Raw genomic sequence first — 22,678 nt, 5'->3', positions numbered from 1 at the left:
TGCCCTACAGCCTTGAAGCTCCAGAGTCATTTAACATTCAACCATAAAGTTGAAAGTCTGTGTGTGATTCCTAGAATATTGACTGAGAAGTTTCTATATGTATTGATTTTGATACAATTATTGCCCTGTATCGATCCACTGCTGGATGAAAGCCTCCTCTTGTCGTGGCCGTGGGAGTCAAGGAGGTAGTTTTCAGTTTCAGTTTGATTTATTTGGTATAGCCCTGTGAGCCATTCGGCTCTTGAATCGGGTGCAACCGCAACAAACAAAAAACAAAAACATGAACAAGAAAACATCTTAAAGTGACTCTGTGACTGTGCAAACAGAAAATCTAAGAAAAGACAGCAAAATATTGCAGAAAAAGCACTGTACACCAACGCTGTGTGTAAAAATCTCAGTGGGATGCAAGTCAAACTACAACAACAACAACCACAAGACAACTTAGATTAAGGCCATCAGTCTAACTTCGTACTACAACAAACAAACATGGCCAAACACACAAACATGGTCAGTGTGGGTTGTTGAAGGGGCAGCTCAGGGCTGGTTCGGATATCACTCGTTCATAACCATTGGCTCCTGCCATAGGAATGTGGAATTTTCACAGCACTCCGGGGGTGTCTCCAACATCGAAACGGAACAGGAATCTCAGCATGCTGTGCATGTCGTGGTGACGTCGCAACCGTTGAGCACATTCTGCACATTGCCTTGTGGTGATGCCAACAAGCGCGTGGTATTCTCGATGGAGGCATCACGAGGACACTGAGTGAACAACTGTATTAGACCGTTTTCACCATAACCGGAGCAATCATTGCGGTGCAGTCACCGATAATCCACACGAAAACAATAGACACGCTTTTGTATTTACATTTAAAGCTTTCGTGACTGCAGGGATTCATCTTCTTGGTTCTTTCGGTAAAGTCACGTAGAAGGGAAATAATAAAATAAAAAAATTGTAATGTTTTATATTTATTATTTTATTACTTCCCTTCTACGTGAATTTACCGAAAGAACCAAGAAGACGTTTTTGTATTTATATTTTCTTATGTTTGAGTCACCGATAAGCCACACGAAAACAAGAGACACGTTTTTGTATTTATATTTTCTTATGGTACAGTCACCGATAACCCACACGAAACCAATAGACACGTTTACGTATTTATTTTTCCTTACAGTAGAGTCACCGATAAGCCACACAAAAACCAAGAGACAAGTTTATGTATTTATATTTTCTTACGGTAGAGTTAGTCACTGATAGTCAAGACAAAATCAAGAGACACGTGTATATGTATTTAGATTGTTTACGGAAGTCACATGTAAAATTATTCATGCTCTCAGAGAGTCACTCAGCATGTCACTGAATATATTTTTAATAGCTCATTGAATTTAACAAATATTTTTTTAGCCAGATTATTACATCTCAAGATCGTGAGAGGTGGCGTTGGCTTGGGGAGGCCATCAGCCAACAGTGGATAGATGATGGCTGATCTGCTGCTGATGACAAAGATGAATGGAATCTATCCCTCTGAATAATTATTCTCCGTTTACGTTGCTCAAGCAGATTGATTTCTAAAAAGCTGGGGTGGTGGTTGGTGTGGGGGGAGGCACTCGGCAGTAGATTTTGGAAACAAAAGGGTTAATGAACACACGGTTTTTAAGGTGGAGTTGGAATGTGTGGAATGTGTGCACGCGTATACACGTAGTAGGTTACTGTTGATGGTTACCAGTGCCCAACCTCCCCAACAGCAAAGGGAGAATTCACACTTAATAATAATAATGATACAATTTATAACGCGCGCAATGTTGCCGACCGAAGACGTTAAGTGCCAGATCGCGTCGCGCTGTTCCAGGGAGACTCATCGGTTAAATGTCGAGCTCAAGGGATGCACCTTCTGGATGGTTTTCAAACGAAGAAAAGGATTGATCGCTACGAATGTGAATAGGGAGGTGGTGGCGTTTCCAGATGACGCGGGCGTGGGGCTGCGACGGATATGAGCAAGACATATAGCATTTGTTATTGCAAAAATGTGCTCAAGAATATATGTACAGTATATATAAATAAAGACAAAGAACCCCCCGTGTAGCCTTAACAGACTGTTGGGGCAAGTGCTGTTAGCGAGCACCTATGAAGGCCGAAACGGTACACGAGGGGGTGGGTGGCCAGCACCACGCCCGACCGCCTTTGTCTCCCAGTGGCGATGTTTACACACCGCACCAGGTACTCATTTGAGGCTGAGTCGACCTAGGGGAGGCCCAGGACCGGTTCAGATAATCGTCATTGGTGTTAGCCGTGAGTGGGAATTGAACCCGGGTCGCCAGGTTCATAGCGCAGTGCGCTAACCGCTACACTACCGATCCCCATATGTATGTATACACACACACAGACACACAGACAGCGCGTACATATGCTTGTTTGCATAGACACGTGTGTCGTCAGCCCATGCACCACCTCGGTAATTGATATCAGAATCTGTCGGAGGATTCCCCTGGCTGGTAAGAGCAGGTAAGCGTGCAACCCTGCAATCGCTTGCTCACGTCGCTGCCTGGAGGGTGGCCTCCGCTCGAGAGGGCATTTTTGGCCTACTCTTTCTCGGCTGGCGAGATGTCTTGGAAGTGGTCGGAGTACCGACACTTTACCCCACCGCACGCGACCAAGTTACTGTGGTCTATACTCTTAGTTCTTTCGGTAAAGTCACGTAGGTAAAAAATGAAATAAAAATAAAAAACAATAAAATCACGACGTTTCGGAGGCAACACAAGTGTCCGTCTTCAAGTGAAACTGTCACAGCAAAATATCTGTATCAAGTGAAGAGAAGTCCCAAGAGTGGTTAAGGGTTTTTTATTTTTTATATTAATTTTGATCTCATTTTTTACCTACGTGACTTTACCGAAAGAACTAAGAGTATGAATCCTTGCAGTCACGAAAGCTTCAAATCTAGAATTACTGTGGTCTGCCCGTTCATTACCTCTTGGTTGGACAGAGGTGGGGGTGATTTAAGAAACGTGTCTGTTGTTTCACTGGAAACTTCTGGATTTGCAAATAGAGTGTGCTGACCAGAAACCGTGGTGGAGAGACGTTATCTCCCTCACTCGGTATACAAGAGGTCGTGGGTTCGGTCCTCACCCTGATACCTGTATACTTGTAGTTTGCTCTTCTCTCTCCTTGTGGTTGCGTGAATTTTCTCGGGGTCCTCCAGTTTTTCTCTCCACATTTCGAATCGACGTGCGTTTAGAGTAATTGGCTGCTCGAAATTTCCAGATGATGAGCCACTTCGTTGAGCAATCATTTGGGGCTAGGTCGCTTTTGATAAAAAAAAAGATATATTCCTCAGTGGGCCTTACCCGGTCAAGTAAATAGTTAATAGTTTTTATTTTAAGCATATTTTTTTGGTTTAAATCTGTGCCTCCATTAGCTCGACTCCGCCAAAAATAAACAACCCGGTGCAGTGTTGCTGCCAACATCAGATCGGGGAAGACAAAGGTGGTTGTAGCTGTCCACGCCACGAGTTCATGCACCATGGATGTGCTGCAGGGTGCTCTCATGTGAGCTCGTGTTGTGCTGCCATTTGTTTGGTTCGATGTCCGACATTTCGCTCTGCATGCTGGGAACTTCTTGCGCAAACTAACGCTCGCCGACAGCACTTCTAACAACAGACACGAGTTCAGGCTACGTGTAAGCGTGCGTTTGCGTGCGTGCGGTGTTTTTGTGTGTGTGATGTGTATGCATGCGCACGATGGTAACGTGTAAGCAGATATCCGGTCCAGCTAGTTGCTCTGACCTCGTGGTAACCCTGGCCGTGCGTGCAAATGCTGCTTGAAGGACACATTCCATGCCCGGACTCCCCGTGCTCTCTGCATCTTCAGATACAACTTTTTGCAAACTTTTGCTTCGAGACTTGGCAACGGATTGCCAAAATTCCCGAATCCGATTGGGTTTCACTGGAATCATTTAGAGGTCACGTGTTCCCCTGTTCCGATCAACAGAAGCGAGGAATAGCGAGCCTGTATGTACAGGCGCAGCACCTGCAAGTGCACGTTCGCGCCACTGCTGGTCAAACGACCTCCACATTACGGGGAGCTGAAGAGAGCCCCTCTAAGGAGAGTACTTTGGCCTAATCTTCCACTCTGGCCAGACATCCGGGAAGAAAAGGTGGAAGTATCCACGCTTTACCCCATCACACGTCCGTGACCTACCAACCCGAACAGCTGTGGTGTTATCCTTTTTCCGTTGCGTGGGCAAGACGGGAAGCTAAGAAACTTATTTCAGCCGCCGTGTCGGGAGATCAAATCAAACCGGCGACCTCTTGATTTGCAAGTCACCTTGCACTCATCCCTTCCACCACAGCAACATAACAACAACAGCAACAACAGGCGTTCACCACTCAGTGGCAGTGACGTCGCCACGGCGCTTGAGCCAGGATATGTGCACTTTTGAGGCCACGTGAAGTGTCGAAGGCTCGCTGGCAGGAGGTCGCGGGACAGACCCCAGGTGCCACGGGTTGTCTGACCGATAGTAATACTCGCACAAGGAGGTACATTTTGTTAACCACGAGCCACGTATTGCCTCGTAGCAATTTGGCCAACAGGTATCCTGTCAGGCAGGGTTAGCGTCGGAGCATCTCCTAGTTTGCTTTCCTTCCGCTGCAGCTCCGATGAGCACGGTTGGCTATGTACGGTGCGAAAAAAGTTCAACGTATGTACATGCATAGCAAAAACTAATGAGTCACCTCGTGCGTTGAGTGGCACAGGCACTGTGGGTTATTTAAAGTATGCAGGGGAGGGCTGGTGCCATGGCCGGGAGTGCCTGAGTCATCGTCGCAAATCTCAGAGATCAAATTCCAGTGGAAGGGCTCAATGGTTGAGCCCACCAGTTGATAAAATGCGTGTCCTTTTTTTAAGCAGATAAAGTTTACAATCCCAAAAGTAATTATAATAATTATTGTAATTGTTTACCCAGGACAGCCTTAATTTGATGTCAAGAGTATTTTCAGGAGGGTCCTGTTAAGTGTTCGCAGGAGGGGAGAAGATGTTAACTACCTCGCTTGGTATCAAAGAGGTCGTGGGTCCGACCCCGACACTGACGCCTGTATATTTGGAGTTTGCATGTCTCTCCCTGTGCTCGCATGGATTTTTCCCCGGGTCCTCCGGTTTTTCCCTCCAGATTTAGAATCAACATGCGTTTAGAGGATTGGGCTGCTCTAAATTTCCACGCAATAAGCCACATTGTTGAGCTATCATTTGTGGCCAAGGCGCTTCTTAAAAAAGCTACATAGCTCAGTGGGTGGGCATTAGTAAAAAATAGTAAATAGCTGGCAGATCTTTTTTCAGAATCGGGATATTTTTCCATTAATAGTTTTCTATTTTTTGCAAGTGTAAATATTGCCTCTCGGGAGACAAAGGTGGCCGGGCGTGGTGCTGGCCGCCCACCCCTTCGGGTGCCGTTCTGGCCTTCATAGGTGCTCACGAACAGCACTTGCCCCAACAGTCTGTCAAGGCTATACGGGGGATCTTTGCGTTTTTGTCTTTGTTAACAATAGTGAGGAGGTAATGCAACGTGGCTTATAGGAGTCACACAAAACCCACAATTGAACACGATGACACTACAGCGTTGTAGTACCCGTGGGTGGATTCAAGGATCGGTCATTCCACATCTTGCGGTCCACATGCCTGTCAGTTTCAGGATGCAAGGATTGTAAGAGAGATGGCCAATGCCCGTGTCCGAAGGAAAAGTCCAATGTTACACACGTCACATTTACAACTTGCATCTTCGTATTCTTTGGGTCTTTCGGTAAAGTCACGTAGATAGAAATACAAATATCATGACGTTTCGATCGCAACGCAAGCAATCATCATCAGGCGTTGCGATCGAAACGTCGTGATATTTTTATTTCTATCTACGCGACTTTACCGAAAGATATTCTTAGGTTTTTTCGGTAAAGTCAAATAGGTAAAAAAAATTAAAATTTATAAAAGTAAAATAAAAATAAAATAAAAATCACGATGTTTCGGAGACGGAAGCTTGTGTTGCCTCCGAAACGTCGTGATTTTTATTTTATTTTTATTTTACTTTTATTAATTTAAATTTTTTTACCTACGTGACTTTACCGAAAAAACCTAAGAATATGAATCCTTGCAGTCACGAAAGCTTCAAATCTAGCATTTACCGAAAGACCCAAAGAATATGAATTCCTGCAGTTACGAAGGCTTTAAGTCAAGATTTGCATCTTGGTGTAAACAAAAATAAAAAAATGGCCGAAGAAGCCTTTCTGGAGTGTCAGGATAATGTTTTACAGACAGGTCTCTGCGCTGAACGTTTGTGCCAAATCCTGACTCGTTGCTCGAGTCCGTGGGAGGGCCCTGAGAATATCCCACACACACACACACATGAAGAGAATGTAAATGTCTCCATCTACACTTGCCAAATGCCATCAGTATAAAAATATGTACCGTGTAGTACATGGGTGGAGCGACGTAATGCTTTGTTGTTTTCGCTGTGCTTTTTTTTCCACAGAGGTAATCATAACCATTGCTGTCATCGGAGGAGTGATTGCCCTGTGCCTGCTCGCCACCATTATTTATTCCCTCGTTTTTGGGTACGTGTTGTCATTTATTCCCTCGTTTTTGGGGTCACGCGTGTTGTTGAAGAATTGAGGTTTGCATCGACAGGGCGCTCGCTTAAATGCCTCAGCATCTCAATGAGCCTTAATCTCAACTCGGCCCTTCCAATGGCACAAGAAGCCTCAGTTTCAGGATGCAGGGATTGTAAGAGAGCCTAGCCAAGGGGGCACCCGGTAGCAGCCGCCGCTGCGTGCCATGAGGCTGCCGGTAGGTGGGCCGATGTTGCTCCGTGAGTTTTTTTTTACCCCCCGCACCCACCCCCCTGAGGCAAGCAAATCCGCGAGCACGTTGCATATTGTTGTTGAACTTCTTTCGCACCGTACGTAGCCAACCGTGGCTAATCGGAGGTGCGGGCGGGGGAGAGGCTAACAAACTAAACACATAAACCAGTTCTAAAGAATGAGTTTACAATTTATATTTAAAAGTGCATCGCTCTAGTGCCTTCCTGTGTATATTGAACTTCTTTCGCACCATACGTAGCCAACCGTGGCTAATGGGAGGTACCAGGGGGGGAAGGACAACAAACCAAACATGAAGAGCAATTCTAAAATCAGTTAATTTTCAATCTATATTTATAAGGGCATAGCTCCAAGTGGCTTCCTGAATGTACGTGCCGTATATTGAACTTCTTTTGCGTCATACGTATCCGACCGTGGCTAATCGGAGGAGCCGGGGGGGGGGGGGTAAGAACAACAACACTAAACACTTGTATTTAAGAGCTTGCATCTTTTGAATCCCTGCCTCACTTGATGCAGCAAATCTGGCTGTGACGGTCCCACCTGATGACGGAGACTCGTGTTGCCTCCGAAACGTCGCGATTTTAATTTTATTTTTATTAATATTAATTTCATTTTTCACCTACGTGACTTTACCGAAAGAACTACGAGTATGAATCCTTGCAGTCACGAAAGCTTCAAATCTATAATTAACGACAAAGCAGATTCGAGCCCTTGACTCTCTGTTCTCGTGTGTTGCCCAACAGCTGCGGCAAACGAAAGCAAGTGGACGTCTCCGACGGGAAAAACCGGAAGCCCAAGAAGGGCTCCGCCGAACTCATGTCCCCGTACGTCGAGTTCCAGCCGCGGGGCTCGACGGGCGACAGCCTGGAGAGCGTGCCGCTGCACACGCAGCCCGGCAGCGTGAACGGCGTCAACGGTTCGGCATACACGGGCTTGTGAGGTGGGGGGCGGGGGGGGCGGGGGGTGGGGGCACCACCACCACTCTGCAGCTACCCCCCCCTGGCTGTCCCACGTCCCCCCCCCCCTCCACGTCCCGCACTCTTCCGTCGGGATGCTAGGTTTCACACTTCGCCCCCCCGCCTGGTTTGCGCTGCTTCATGCAGGGCCACGCGGCCACCTGCCGTTTGGCGATCGTAGCGCGTGCGCGTGTGTGTGTACGCGTGTGTGTACGCGTGTGTGTACGCGTGTGTGTACGCGTGTGTGTACGCGTGTGTGTACGCGTGTGTGTACGCGTGTGTGTACGCGTGTGTGTACGCGTGTGTGTACGCGTGTGTGTACGCGTGTGTGTACGTGTGTGTGTACGTGTGTGTGTACGCGTGTGTGTACGTGTGTGTACGTGTGTGTACGTGTGTGTACGTGTGTGTGTACGTGTGTGTGTACGCGTGTGTGTACGTGTGTGTGTACGTGTGTGTACGTGTGTGGGGAGCGGTAGTGTGGCGGTTAGTGTGCGCTGCGCCATGAACCCCGGTGACCCGAGTTCGATTCCCACTCAACAAAGGTGACGATTATCTGAACCGGTGTTGGGTCTCCCCTAGGTTGACTCGGCCTCAAATGAGTACCTGGTGCCGCGTGTAAACATCGCCACTGGGGATACAAAGGCGGCCGGGCGTGGTGCTGGCCACCCAACCCCTCGTGCGCTGTGCCAAGCCTTGATGAGGTTCTGCTCGCGAACAGCACTTGCCCCAGCAGTCTGTTAAAAGCTACACGGGGGAGGTCTTTGCCATGCGTATTCATTTTTTAAAAATGTATCATTATTTTCTCCTGGAGGGGGGGGGGGTCGGGTCGGGGGGGGGGAGCTTAAAGAATTCGTCGAGTAAATATCCTGTATATATTTTGGGGGGGGAGGGAGAGGGGACGGGAGTTTGTGGTTTCTGTTGTCATTATGAATCGGATGTTCGTCTGGCCTGGTACACGCAAGGCTGGGCAAATCATTGTGTGTGGGAACCGCTCGGGCAAAGAGCAGAGCAAGGGAACTCCTTATGGCCTCACATAGTTTTGGGGGGGGGACGATAAAAACAAATAAAACAATGGAGCACATCAGCAATTATCAATGAACTCGTTCACATTGAACATCCAATTGACGTGCGATCTCAATCTGGTCCACATCGCTCACCTCGCAACGTGTCTCCGATAATCATCTACAATTCTTCTTATCTCATTGCATCTCTTATTTTTTTTCCATCAATATCACTCGGATTTTATTAATTGAAAAGGTGGTGGGAGGGGGGGGGGGTTGGGGGGGGCAAGCGGGGAGGTTGTGGGTATGATAGGTGGGGGTAGATGGGAAGGGTGGCTATCATTGGAGATCTCATTGAGATCTGTGAACCAAATGCAGGTATTCTCTAGCAGAGGGAACAACTCATTTGGCGATGATGCTGCTGAATTTGCAGTTGGTGCACAAGATACAATTAACAACAACAAGCAACCAACTCAACACATTCGCCAAGACCACTGCCTTAAAAGAAGAATAAGAAGAAAAACATATACTTACAAGAGACGACGTTGACGGGCAATGGTCCTTCTTCAAAGAGAGAGACTTTGTATACATTGAAAAAATTGGTTTGTTACGGGGAACATTTGATTCTTTCAAGGGGCACCGTGCGGTTAGAAATGCTGACGCCTGATTAGCTGCTTAAGCGCGTCAAACACAACCCGCTCTTACGGATACGCCGCTGCCGGGGCCTACGCCGATACGCAAATCGTATTTTTGGGTGGTTTAGGCGTTGGTTGCCGCTTCATTGTCGTTCGCGTTATCGTGGAAAATAAGTTTCAACATTTTTCTTAGTGGGAAGCAAAACATTTTTATTTCAATTTTAAAGCTTTTAAAAAATGACACTAAGAAGCTGGGGATGCTGCCATAGTGGTGTAACGGTCAAGCACACCGGGGGGACTTGCAACTCAGAGGTTGCCCCAGGTTCAATCTGCCGGCGCGGCTGTTGCAAGGCTGTTGCAACGACGGTGCGAGTTTCTTCAAATCCCTCCCCCGCCTCCATCCGCCCAGCGGGCGTTAAATGGGTAACGCCGCAGTCAGGCGATCGGCAGGTAGCATGCGGTGGTGGTAGCGGTGGTGAGCTCAAGTGGGGGTCTCTCCCACCGATGCTGGGAACGTGGAAGGGAACTCTCGAGAGGCTTGGATTACATTTCCGTCGGCGGTGGAACGAGCGAGCAATCGCCTTCCGTGACCTCTGTTTAATCAAAGGCCATCACAAATGGAGTATTTTTAGTGAGAGCTATATTCGTCGGCGCTGATTGGGATTTGCCCGGAAATGTCGGTCGGCTCACCCCGTGTGTAGGAAGGTAAGAGTACTTGATGGTACACTGTAAAACATGGAATGGTCTGTGAGTACCCAACACGGAATGCGGTTGTATTGAGCATATCAAACTGATTTCGTCTAAAGGGACTCCTCTACTTATGAACGAGTTAGGTTCCAGAGGTCTGTTCGTAAGTCGATTTGTTCGTAAGTCCAACTTTACCCCCTGTCGATTCCAAACATGTTGCACGACATGTACACTAAACACAGGGAATGGCTTTAAACGTTGTATAATCTCCTGTATGTGTAGATGCCACTGGTTCTTCATGTTCTGCAGATGTAGGTGCCACTGGTTCTTCATGTGGCATCTACATGACATACAGGTTTGTTCGTATCTCTGAAAGTTCGTAAGTCAAATGTTCGTAAGTCGAGGAGTCTACATACAGTGTATAAGTATAGCAGTAATACTGTGCGGTCTTTAACCAAAGAAAAGTGGTTAGCTTATGGTATTGTGTGGTTTTTGTACATAATCTTTTCGCCCAACTGGTTCGACGGGGCTTTTCTACTGTACGTTGAAACGCCGTCAAGTTGAGGCGTAATTGTGATGTTCCGATTCGCGAGGCGGTGTGCAGGTCTGTGTAACAGTAGCAACGCTCACAGCATTAAAGTGAGAATTTTCAATCAATGGTGGCCAAACGTTGTTGCTTTTCTGCGCATGTGTTTCATTTCATACACGCACACATATATTATCTGTGCCAGACATAATCTTTCCCAAGGATTCTATCACGACCTCGCAAGTACAGTCACTGGACAATGAATTCGGAAACGATGGTAGAGCAGATTTGAAGCTTTCGTGACTGCAAGGATTCATATTCTTAGGTTTTTTCGGTAAAGTCACGTAGGTAAAACATTAAAATTAATAAAAGTAAAATAAAATAAAAATCACGACGTTTCGGAGGCAACACAAGCTTCCGTCTTCAGGTGGAACCGTCACAGCACGATAGCTGTATCAGCTTCAAATCTAGAATTTAACACTTGATACAGCTATCGTGCTGTGACGGTTCCACCTGAAGACGGAAGCTTGTGTTGCCTCCGAAACGTCGTAATTTTTTTTACTTTTATTAATTTTAATGTTTTACCTACGTGACTTTACCGAAAAAAAACCTAAGAATATGGTAGAGCGGTGCGACCTCCCACTCGCAGTAAGAGAACGGCCCACAGAAGCGGATACCACAGAGCTACTTCCAAGATCTCTTTCCCACGTTGCCCTGCCACGGAGAATATTTTTCATCCATAATAAGAGGTTTTTGGGTCAGATCGCGTAAATATGAATGCATACCTGTCAACCCTTTGTCAGTGCCTACCTTATTACGGACCAATTCAGACCTTATTGGTCACCCCGTCTCCTTTATAAATATCAACGTTCATCCTACAGAGTCCCATCACAAGGGAGAAACACAAACAAATAGACACATTTTTTTTGCCTGTATTGAAACGGGCTGTACGCCAGATGGACCTGAAAACTCAATTTCCCTACACATGAATACGGGTAAACCGTATGGGTTGACAGGTATGTAAATTCATAATCAACGTTTTTGGGTTTAGATCGCGTTATTTATAAATGTGTCGCAACCCTCCACCACCCGACACGGCCAATCAGCAAAAAAGTGTCACGTTGACAAAAGACAAATAGTTCACTACTTTTGCCCACCGGTGTGTTGAAGCCACAACATTTACAATTTGAGTACGACGTTTCGCTGGTAATTGCATCCAGCACCATCGGGCAATTCGACAGAATGATTGGCCGTGTCGGGTGGTGGAGGGTTACGACACATTGATAAATAACGCGATCTAACCCAAAAACGTTGGTTATGAATAATATTTGGTCGCGAAAGCCTACGTAAACTGGTATGTAAATGGGTCGTTAAACCCGCCACAACCTGACAGCCAATTAGTAAGGTTTGTCACGTTAACAGAACGTGCCAATTCGTTACTAGTACAGCACACCGGTGTGTTGGAGAGTAAATCCACAACATTTATAATTCGAGTACGACGTTTCGCCAGTAATTACGACGAGCATCATCAGGCGATATCCAGATTTGTGATTTTAATATTTCATCTTGTGCCGGTGAAACAAATACACTTAATTTTTTAATTGGGAGTCTCAACACTTAAGGAGGTTCCTGAATTCTGCTGTTTTTAGTCAATGGCCATATTCCTGAACCATAATTGTGTGTGACAGTAGGTAATATGCACTGGGGCGTAAAGAGTACAAATGGATTAAGACAGGACACGTCATGCTAAATTCACAAGAGCTCTGTCTTGATTAAGGTGAGAGCAATAACATACCCGAAGCTGCTTTCAAAATTAACAATAAAGTAGGCAGACGACAACAAGTATCAAAAATGAGAATTGCTTTTAGCCTTTCTGGCAACACAACAGGAGATGTTAAGATGCTCAACCACCAAATAGATACCTTTTTATAAGGAATCCAGTCTGCATTAACCACACGTACTTGTGGTGAACATGCAAACCAACGTACTCTGATAACACTGGTCAACAACAACAAACACATTTCTGGCCTGGACTTTTGCAGCTGTTCTAGACTAATTTCAGAGTGCTGATTCCAAATCTGATCTCAGATCTGCTCTATCACATCATTTTTATGCTATCGGCATACCCCATTTTCATTGATTTTACCCGAAATTAACTCTGTCACTTATGATTGCAAGTTGTTGCGAGTCAGTGGCTGCTTTAGTGTTAAAATATGGTGCTGTGTTTTTAGGATAGTGTGTTATATAATATAATTTTATGTAGATATCCACATTTTTTAAAGATTTTTCTGCTGCAGTTTTTTTTGAAAATGCAATCTTTTATATCTCAAAAACCTGATGTGATAGACAAAAACTGATGCCAGATTTGGAATCAGCACCCCAAAATTACCTTAAAACCGTTGGAATACCTTATGCCAGAAAAAGGTGTGTTGACCAGTGTTAAGTTTGCATTGTCTTTGAAACGGATTGGCCTACACCAGAGACGACCTTCTTCATTTTCAAAGACAATGCATATATTATCAGAGCATGTTAGTTTGCATGTTCACTACAAGTACGTGTGGTTAATGCAGACGATTCCTTGCAAAATGTTTTTATTGTTTGAACATCTTAACACCTCCTGTTTATTGCCAGAAAGGGTAAAAACTTATCTTATTTTTAAATCCTTTATATTAAGTTCACTTGCTTGCTTGCTTGCGCGCTTACGACCGTGCACATCTTTCGGTCGTTTTTAACCCACTTCCCGTGATCCAATCGAGCTGACATTTTGCACACAGACTCGTTGTGCGTGACAATTTATTTTCATGAAATTTTTTCCCCAAAATTTTACACTTTTTAGGATTTTTTTTTTCATATTTAATTTAAAATACCAATGTGATAAAAACGAAACTCTTACTCAAGAAAAACAGAAATTAATAATAATATAAAACCGATGCCACACATATAAAGGATTTATAGTGAAAAACTTTGTTTTTACGGGTTAATTTTTTCATACTTTGATACTGGCAAAACAGGTACTATCATAGACAATAACAAGCCTCCTTGAAAAATCTGTCCCTGCACGTGAATAACACATTTACACAGCCGATCAGACACACAGCCTTCTGGGAGTGCATCATTTAGGCAGCATTGGGTTCAAGCAGGCCTGACTGCTACTGATGAGACACTGTACTGCCAGGGTTAGCTTGCATGTCGCCAATGCTGCCAAAATGATGCACTCCCAGAAGGCCCGTGTGTGGCTGATAGGCTGTGTAAATGTTTTATCCACGTGTAGAGACGGATAATACTGGTAGGAACCTCCTGGTTACACCAGCCCATAGGGGATTATTGTGTCCGTCCGTCCGTTGTGCAGGGAGGGGCTGGGTGGGGAGGGGCTGGGTGGGAGGAGAGGGTGGGGAGGGGCTGGGAGGGGAGGGTGGGGAGGTGCTGGGTGGGGAGGGGTTGGGTGGGGAGGGTGGGTCTGGGTGGGGGGTGGGAGGGGTGGGGCTGGGTGGGGAGGGGCTGGTCACCCCGTGGTGCCCTTATAAAACTCAACGTTTAACCTACTCACGCCGGCTTGTGCCCGCCCTCACAGTCGGGAATATTTGCGGAATAAACCACGCAGCCGTTGACCCTGGCCATTGACCGAGCAACCCAACGTTCCTACCAGCTCCCTCCGCAGGAATGTGTTTTAAAGGCGGCTTGTTGCCTGCTGGTGAGACACTCCATTTCCAGAGTTTGCTTGCGTTGAACCCCATGCAGGTGAACTACTAGATGCAGTGGCAGCTCGTGACATGTCCACCAGGTGGGGCTGTTGTGAGTGACCTCTAATTAAGGAAAACCTCGTGGTGCTATTGGCCTCCCCGTGAAAGTGATACAACTGTGTTGTCGACCAACGGTCGGCGTTTATAAACAATACGGAACCAAACAACAAGGCACTCAAATGCTGTCCCCATGACCCTCAAGTCCACACTACACAGCCCCTTTGATGATGCCAAAAGCCGTGAGCTGCTCTATTTTCACAGCGCACCCTCGCGTTGTGACATCGCCTCTCATCGCAGCCATGGCCGCCTTCTTCACCGCCCTGAATGGATCTCAAACGGCGTGGCTACAATGCTCGAAGCTGCTCATCGTAACGAATGCAGGGAAATCTCTCACTCGGACGCCTTCACAGCCCCCCCCCCCCGAGGCTTCCCCGAGGCACAAATCAAACTGTGGCGTTGCAGCGGTTTCGAATATGAACAACTTAAAATGTTATCCCCATTAGGAAATTCAGACTGAAATAATGTTTTTTTGTTTATAAACACATTTATAGATATATATATATTTTATTAATTAAAAAATAATTTCTCATCTCCAGCTGCTTGGTGGGGCGACGCCCCAAAGATCCGAGTGGACGAACCGCGCCTGGCCACATGTTTGTGTCGGGCCGGGGACCCTGCTCTGTGCCACGCTCAACGTCGTGGTTCTGTGGCGCCCTCTTCTGGCAGGTTGTTCACTGATAGGCGCAAGTGCCACGTGCCAGCAACCTCTACAGGTGGCTAATGTTTAGCATTCACCGGGTCTCAAAATAAGGCTGGACCCAGAGAGTGACCGACGTTGAAGTAAGAAATAAGTAATATAAAAAAAAAAACTTTTTAAAACACGCTTTTATGAAATGTACGAGTAATGGAAGAACATACTCTTAGGTTTTTTTCGGTAAAGTCACGTAGGTAGTGTTGACTCCGAAACGTCGTGATTTTTGTTTAACTATTATTAATTTTAATTTTATTTTTTACCTACGTGACTTTACCGAAAAAACCCAAGAGTATGAATCCTTGCAGTCACGAAAGCTTCAAATCTAGAATTTAAAAGTGTGTTTGTTCAGCAAAAATGGAAGGAGCCGAAAAGAGAGGAAGACCTCAAAGAGAATGGCTTGACGACCAAGAGATTGGTGCCGGAAAGATGTGGTCACTGCTTGAGCATAACGACACAGTGGACAGAGGAAAGGGGAAGTATTCTTAGGTTTTTTCGGTAAAGTCGCGTAGGTAAAAAATTAAAATTAATTAAAGTAAAATAAAAATTAAATAAAAATCACGACGTTTCGGAGGCAACACAAGCTTCCGTCTTCAGGTGGAACCGTCACAGCACGATAGCTGTATCAAGTAAGAGCTATCGTGCTGTGACGGTTCCACCTGAAGACGGAAGCTTGTGTTGCCTCCGAAACGTCGTGATTTTTATTTAATTTTTATTTTACTTTAATTAATTTTACATTTTTTACCTACGTGACTTTACCGAAAAAACCTAAGAATATGAATCATTGCAGTCACGAAAGCTTCAAATCTAGAAAGGGGAAATGACGAAATGTGCAAATGACGAAATGTGCAATGGGGGTATCTGCCCATGGGTCGTGATGATGATGATGAATATGGCTAACGAAAGTGGATCGTGTGATAACTTGCCTGTCTCCGTGCCCTCAACTGGCTACCCATTGCCAGTAGGGTCACATACAAGACCGCCTGCCTCTGCCACAACGCCTTCACATCCGCCTGCCCGCCGTACCTCTCTTCATTATTGACAACTTGCAGCTCAGCACACGGCAGATGCCTGCGCAGCGCGACTCACGACCTCCTCTTGATACCAAGATCCAGGATGGTCACGTCTATGCGCCGCTTCTCGGTGGCAGCCCCAACAGTCTGGAACGCCATCATCCCTCTGCACATTCGCAGCATCAACTCAATCGCCTCCTTCAAGAGACACTTAAAAACTCACCTCTATAACCACGTGCTTTCGAGCGACTCTGAGCTTGGCACCGCGCCTCTGAGTTGCGGCCTTTACGTCCGCAAATTTGTGCGCGTTATAAATTGCATTATTATTATTATTGCGTAATTCACTTTTGTCGTCGAGTTCAAGAGGCCGAAGGTAGCACCTCAAGCGATGTCATCTCAGCAAGTCGGAGACATCTGGTCTGTTCCCATTGACCACGCACACGTGGGAGGAACAAGGACATTTATTTCTCGATGTCACGTGGCTGTCCCTTCCGAGATCATCGTGGGTGCGAATGAAGCGTCTTCAACTCAGAATTATCCGGTGAAGAGAGTGGCCAGGGACCGGGCTGACATGTTCGAGAAAGCGATCGATGAGCCAAGTGCACTTACGGGTGCCCGTGTCCCACAAGGGAAGCGTGGCACCGAGAGGCGAGTTATCCCCGCACCGATGACTCCGACTCTCGCCCCCTGCGCCCTCTTAAGTGGAACAACACCGTCCCTCCGGGGTTCGCGTGACGCCAACGCGACAGACACCTCGGCTGGCGTGCCACACGCACACAGAGACAAAGATCCCCCGCATAGCCTTGACAGCCTGTAGGGGCAAGTGCTGTTAGCGAGCACCTATTAAGATCGGCACGGCCACACAAGGGGGTGAGTGGCTAACACCACGTCCGCCCGCCGGCCTTTGTCTCCCTAGTGGCGATGTTTTTACACACCGTACCAGGTACTCATGTGAGGCTGAGTCGACCTAGGGGAGGCCCAGGACCGGTTCAGATAATCGTTTTACTGGTGTTGGTCGTGAGCGGGAATCGAACTCGGGTGGCCGGATTCGTAGCGCAGCGCGCTAACCACACGCACGCAAATACGCACACACACACACATAGCACCACACACGCACAAACGCACGCATACACACACCCACATACGCACGCACACACACGCGCACACACACGCACGAACGCACGTGCACGCGCACAACACGAGGAGGGCGAACAAAAATGCAGCGAGGTTCCTGTGTGGGTTTCAAGGTCGATGGTTCTCGCCGCGCAAACAAGCTCGCTGATCTGCTGCTGCACCTCCGATTCGCACGGTTGGCTACGCACGGTGCGAAAGAAGTTCAACGCACGCACGTGACGTCACGCAACACGATCCCCATCCATGTGGTGGCTCGGCGTTGGAGCCATCGCGGGGGATCGGTCACAAGAAGAAGAAGAAGATCCAATTTTTATTTTTGAATTCGGTGAAAAAAATCATAAACAACTCTCTCGATATCGCAAGAGCCCGCAATGCACTGTGGGTTGAATACGAGCCGGTGGTGTTCCATTATTAAATTACGTCACGAAGGAGTCACTTAAAAGAGCCGACTCCTGGCCCAGGGAGATGCCCAGGACCCGGGTCGGATATTCGCCACTGCTATTAGGGGGCCGTCCATAAATGACGTCACGCGATTTTGGACGATTTTTTACCCTCCCCCCCACACCCCGAGTCACACGGCGTCACAAAAAGTCAGACCCCCCCCTCAAATATGACGTCACAAAACTCTGCCCACCCCCCCCCCAAATAAAACATGCTTCAAATCGCTTTAAACTATTGTCATTGTAGTGCGTAGTAAATGTGGCGCTGCACTCTGATGTTGTAGGAGAAAACATTTAATTAACAAGTCTATTTAATTAAGTAGAACGTGTTGTCTATATTCATTTAAAGTTGCGCATTTTGATGCGACGTCACATTTCTCACCCCCCCCCCCTCGTCACACATCGTCACAAATGTCTGACCCCCCCCCCCCCAGGTGCGTGACGTCATTTATGGACGGCCCCTTAGTTGTGAGCGAGAATCGACTTCGGAACCTGCAGGTTGCCGATCGCAATCGGAAGGTCGCGAGGTTCAAATCTTGGTTGGAAGCATTGACTCAGCCCATCATCACTCTGGGTGGGGAGGGGGTCGATAAAACGGGTACCACTTTGTGGGGAAGTCAACGATTGTTGTTCTATGGATAGACTCACCACCCGCCGCAGGAATGTGGAATTTTCACGATTGGCTCAGGGCTGCAAGCAGATGAGCACATACACTGCACCTCTCTGCTCCTTGAATCACTTCGACACACGTGACCTGTGCCGATCCGCCACACACAATTACGGAAACCAACACAATTGCAGAAATTCACCAAACAAACATCTTGAAAGCGGTGTACATATTAACTTTATTAACATTTGTTTTCATTATTCAGGTTAAATGTGCGATTATAGTAAGATTGCTTATGCCTTCCATATCAAAAGAAGATGCTTACAGTATATTGCCCGCATACGTGTTTAGAATTTCTATGTATACAAGGTGGCTTTGCAGAGCAGCATGGCATAAATATATTTATATACACACACACATATAAAATATAACATGACCGCATCACACACTCCAGTGCTCGTGTCTTCATTACGTTTGCTGTGCGCGTGCATGCGAGCGCGTATCACCTGCACACCCGCGTGTGCGCGCGCGCGTGTGTGTGTGCCTCAAAACATCATCACTGGAGATACAAAGGCGGCCGGGCTTGGTTGCTACTGGCCACGCCGCCCCGGCCTTCATAGCCGCTCGCGAACAGTCTGTTGCAGGCTACAATGGGAGGAGGAGACCTTTGCCCGACTTACACGTTACCCTTCATGCGCGCCGACACATCCTCAAACACGCCGTCCACACAGAAGCACAAACACCCAGAAACGTTCCACCCGTTCATCTTCTTGGTTCTTTCGGTAAAGTCACGTAGAAGGGAAGTAATAAAATAATAAAAATAAAACATAATAAAATAATTATCACGACGTTTCGGCCACAACGCAAGCAGCCGTCCTCGAGTCTTCACCTGAGGACGGCTGCTTGCGTTCTACGTGACTTTACCGAAAGAACCAAGAAGATGAATCCCTGCAGTCACGAAAGCTTTAAATCGAAAAGTTCCATCCGTTGTTGACGTGGCGCACGCGCGGGACGGACACCTTGCCGGCTTAGTCCACAGCCCCGGGATGGCGATCGGTCGCGCAGAACACGGAGTGCAGCTCCTCCCGTGATCCCTCGAACTGAAATCGTTGCCCCCGCGACCGCTTTGTCCACATCTCGCCGAGTAGATGCGCCGACGCGGGGAATGACGCCCACGTTGTTTTCTTTGTTTTAGGCTCGCGACCAAACGCGTTTGCACGCGATGGGACACGTCGCTTCGAAATCGCTGGGCAGGTCACCAACTTTGCAAGTTAAGGGTTTGGCCTCTGCTGCGAGCAACCGGTTGAAGAGGCGGGTAACCCATTGCTCGGATGTGGGCCCTGCTTCACGTGCTCGCAATAGGACGGCGACGTGAAGCAGGGCACGGCATCAGCCACCCGCTGCGCTGTCTTTAAACAATGCACGGCGCTGCGTCGATCCAATGGGTGCATTTGTATTCTTAGGTTTTGTGACCCGCCAACCTGAGTTCAATTCCCCGTCCGCGGCTAAAATCTGAAGGAGGGTGAGCTCACGGCACGCGGAACAGAACGTCGGACATCGCGGGCCGCAACCCGAAAACGCATCGGAGAGTTGAGCTGCTAACAAAACAAAAAAACCGAAAAAACAGAACAGCACAACCGCGACAACCTTCGTGGAAGTGGTAACACCTGGAGACTGGAGCCATGAGCAAAACGGTTGCCAGCTGCACTACAGGCAACCCGAACATGAAACGTGGACGCGACGTCGTAGTGTGGATGGCATGTGCCCTTTCTCGGGGCTCCATGAACATGAATCTCTGGCTATCGCCTGATGAGGCTGGGTTGCAATTACCGGCGAAACGTCGGACTCGAATTGTAAACGTTGCAGGTTTACTCTCCAAACGCACCGGTGTTGCTGAACTAGTAACGAATTGGCACGCGTTTTGTTTACGTGACAAACCTTACTAATTGGCTGTGTCGGGTGGCGGCGGGTTTAACGACACATTTATATCTTCTTGGTTCTTTCGGTAAAGTCACGTAGAAGGGAAATTATAAAAAAAATAAGATAAAACATAATAAAATAATTTATATTTACACGACCCAATCCCAAATAAGAAACCCTATTGTGGACAATTTCCCCATTCTGCCCCCCTCTCTTCGTAGGTCGACGCCTGCGCCCCCTACGGTCCGCGAACCCACGATACGGCCACACACTTCACTTCATAGCCACGGAAGCGCCGTGCAGCTCGAGACGTCGCGCTGTGCAGTGCGCTGCACGTGACGGAGAGCATCGCAACCGCGATCGTTCAGTGTAAGGCATTTTCGAAGTGGTGTGTAAGCGCGTATTAGGGTCGACGCTCGTACACTCTGCGCACACACGTTCAAATATTGCCGTGGGGGTTGGGGGTGATGTACAATTGCCTCTATTGCGTGATCGCGCAAAGCCCGGCGAGCCCAATGATCCACTCATCCTCCCGGCGTATCCACCGCGCACGTCGCCGTTAAAATCAGCCGGTCACGGGAGGATCGCCTCCGTCAAACAGCTCGCAACCAAACAGAAACACAAACGCACAGCACTGCGATGAGCACGGTTGGTTACGTACGGCGCGAACTGCGTCCCGCGGTTCCGTGTTTCCACTGGACGTCTGTAAAAAAAAAAGCTTCGTATAATTTAACACGTGGCAAGCTTTCGCGACCAATATCATCCATGATAGAGGTTTTTGGGTTAGATCGTGTAAATTTTGAAATGTGTCGTTAAAAACCCGCCACCTCCCGATTTGTGGCTGTCCACAAATCTGTCTGTCGCCTGATGAAGCTGGTTGTAATTACTGGCGAAACATCGTGCTCAGTTCGTAAATGGTTGTGGCTTGGCTCTCCAACACACCGATGTGCTGTACTAGTATACTACACTATACACTACACTATACACTACAATACACTCCACTACTATACACTACACTATACACTACACTATCCACTGCACTATACACTACACTATACACTCCACTATACACTCCACTACTATACACTACACTATACACTACACTATACACTACACTATACACTACACTATACACTACACTATAAACTACACTATACACTACACTAGTGCAATACCAGTGACTAATTGGCCACGTTCTGTTTACGTGACAACCCTTACTAGTTGGCTGTGTCGGGTGGTGGCGGGTTTTAACGACACATTGATATTTTTACAAACACATATTTAAAACAATTGGGTTTAAAACTCATTTCTTTATAACAGTTTTTTTCGTGTTTAGTTTTCTGTCCTTCCCCCGCACCTCTGATTAGCGTGGTTGGCTACGTACGGCGCGAAAGAAGTTCAACATATATATGTAAATAAGTCGCGGCCTTGACAACGCTGTAGTGGTTCTGTACTTTAAATGCTACATCGATACAGGGAAAAATGGATAAACCGGAGAGCTATTTTAATTGGTTTGTATTTGTTTCGTTTAGAGCTATGGTGGTTATTCCGAATGCGGACAAATGATTGCACATTTGTGGAGCTTAATGCTTTTAGCTGGCTCGATCAATACAAGTGTTCAATATAGAAGGTACACGAATACTAGAACAAACACATACAGTATTCAAAACTATTCAATTGTTATAGTGATTTTTTTGCTTCAATTTACAATGTTTTTCTAAATAAGTAATTTTTCATTTGATGTTAAACGCCTTTAAATATTTCAACTTGCGTAGGCGACATTCTTCTTGGAAGATTCACCATATTACTTACTGTTATGCTTCCTCGTATTGTGTAGATATGCATGGGAAAAGGTTCGACATACATCCATAGAAACATAACTATTTGTTATCACACATATTACCTAACGTTGAATATATAATAAATATAGTTTAAATATTTCAAGGCACTCAAGAACAGTTATTATTATTACGACTTTAAAACTACCGAGTGAATTTTAACCGAATAGATTTTTCCGCACGAACACAAAACGATTATGACTACATTCCCTCAATTTTTCCCAACTTTGCAAGACTATTCATCTAACTAAAGCAATGCCAAATTTTTTTTAGGGAACAATGTGATTAATAACAATGTTTGACGTGCTTAGATCCACGAATGCAAGTTCTACCTAGCTTAGGCAAATAGCTAAAGAGGTAAGGGCACAGCCCTGCAACTACATGCTTAGGCCAATACTGGTGGCAGGGCCTCCACCATTGAAGGAGCGATGAAATACGGTTGTGTGCACGTGCTGGGTGTGTCGTTAACATGGCAGGATTGTGACCAATTGGGGAGGCCTTCATCCAACGGTGGACTGACCATGGCTGATGATGATGATTTACGACTGCATTTGTGTGTCCCATGGGAATTTTTTA

At 46.7% G+C, this 22,678-nt stretch overlaps 1 protein-coding gene and 1 long non-coding RNA gene across 3 annotated transcripts in view; one reads left to right on the top strand and one right to left on the bottom strand.

The window, feature by feature from the left end:
- LOC133356227 (lymphatic vessel endothelial hyaluronic acid receptor 1-like) overlaps window positions 1-10,790 on the top strand; it is a 53,479-nt gene extending 42,689 nt beyond the window's left edge. For both annotated transcript variants that reach the window (XM_061573606.1, XM_061573604.1), the window contains exons 6-7: window positions 6,509-6,590; window positions 7,598-10,790. In XM_061573606.1, the coding sequence (XP_061429590.1) occupies window positions 6,509-6,590; window positions 7,598-7,793 (278 nt within the window). In that variant the 3' untranslated portion in view covers window positions 7,794-10,790. The remainder of the gene's footprint in view (window positions 1-6,508; window positions 6,591-7,597) is intronic.
- The window catches only part of LOC133356184 (uncharacterized), a 358,360-nt gene that overhangs the window by 92,645 nt on the left and 243,037 nt on the right, over window positions 1-22,678 (bottom strand). The window lies entirely within an intron of this gene.

The sequence above is a fragment of the Lethenteron reissneri genome, chromosome 53 (genome assembly GCF_015708825.2).
Source record: "Lethenteron reissneri isolate LAM-NWPU_2019-01 chromosome 53, ASM1570882v1, whole genome shotgun sequence".
NCBI lineage: Eukaryota > Metazoa > Chordata > Hyperoartia > Petromyzontiformes > Petromyzontidae > Lethenteron > Lethenteron reissneri.
This window is presented reverse-complemented; position numbering and strand designations above follow the sequence as displayed.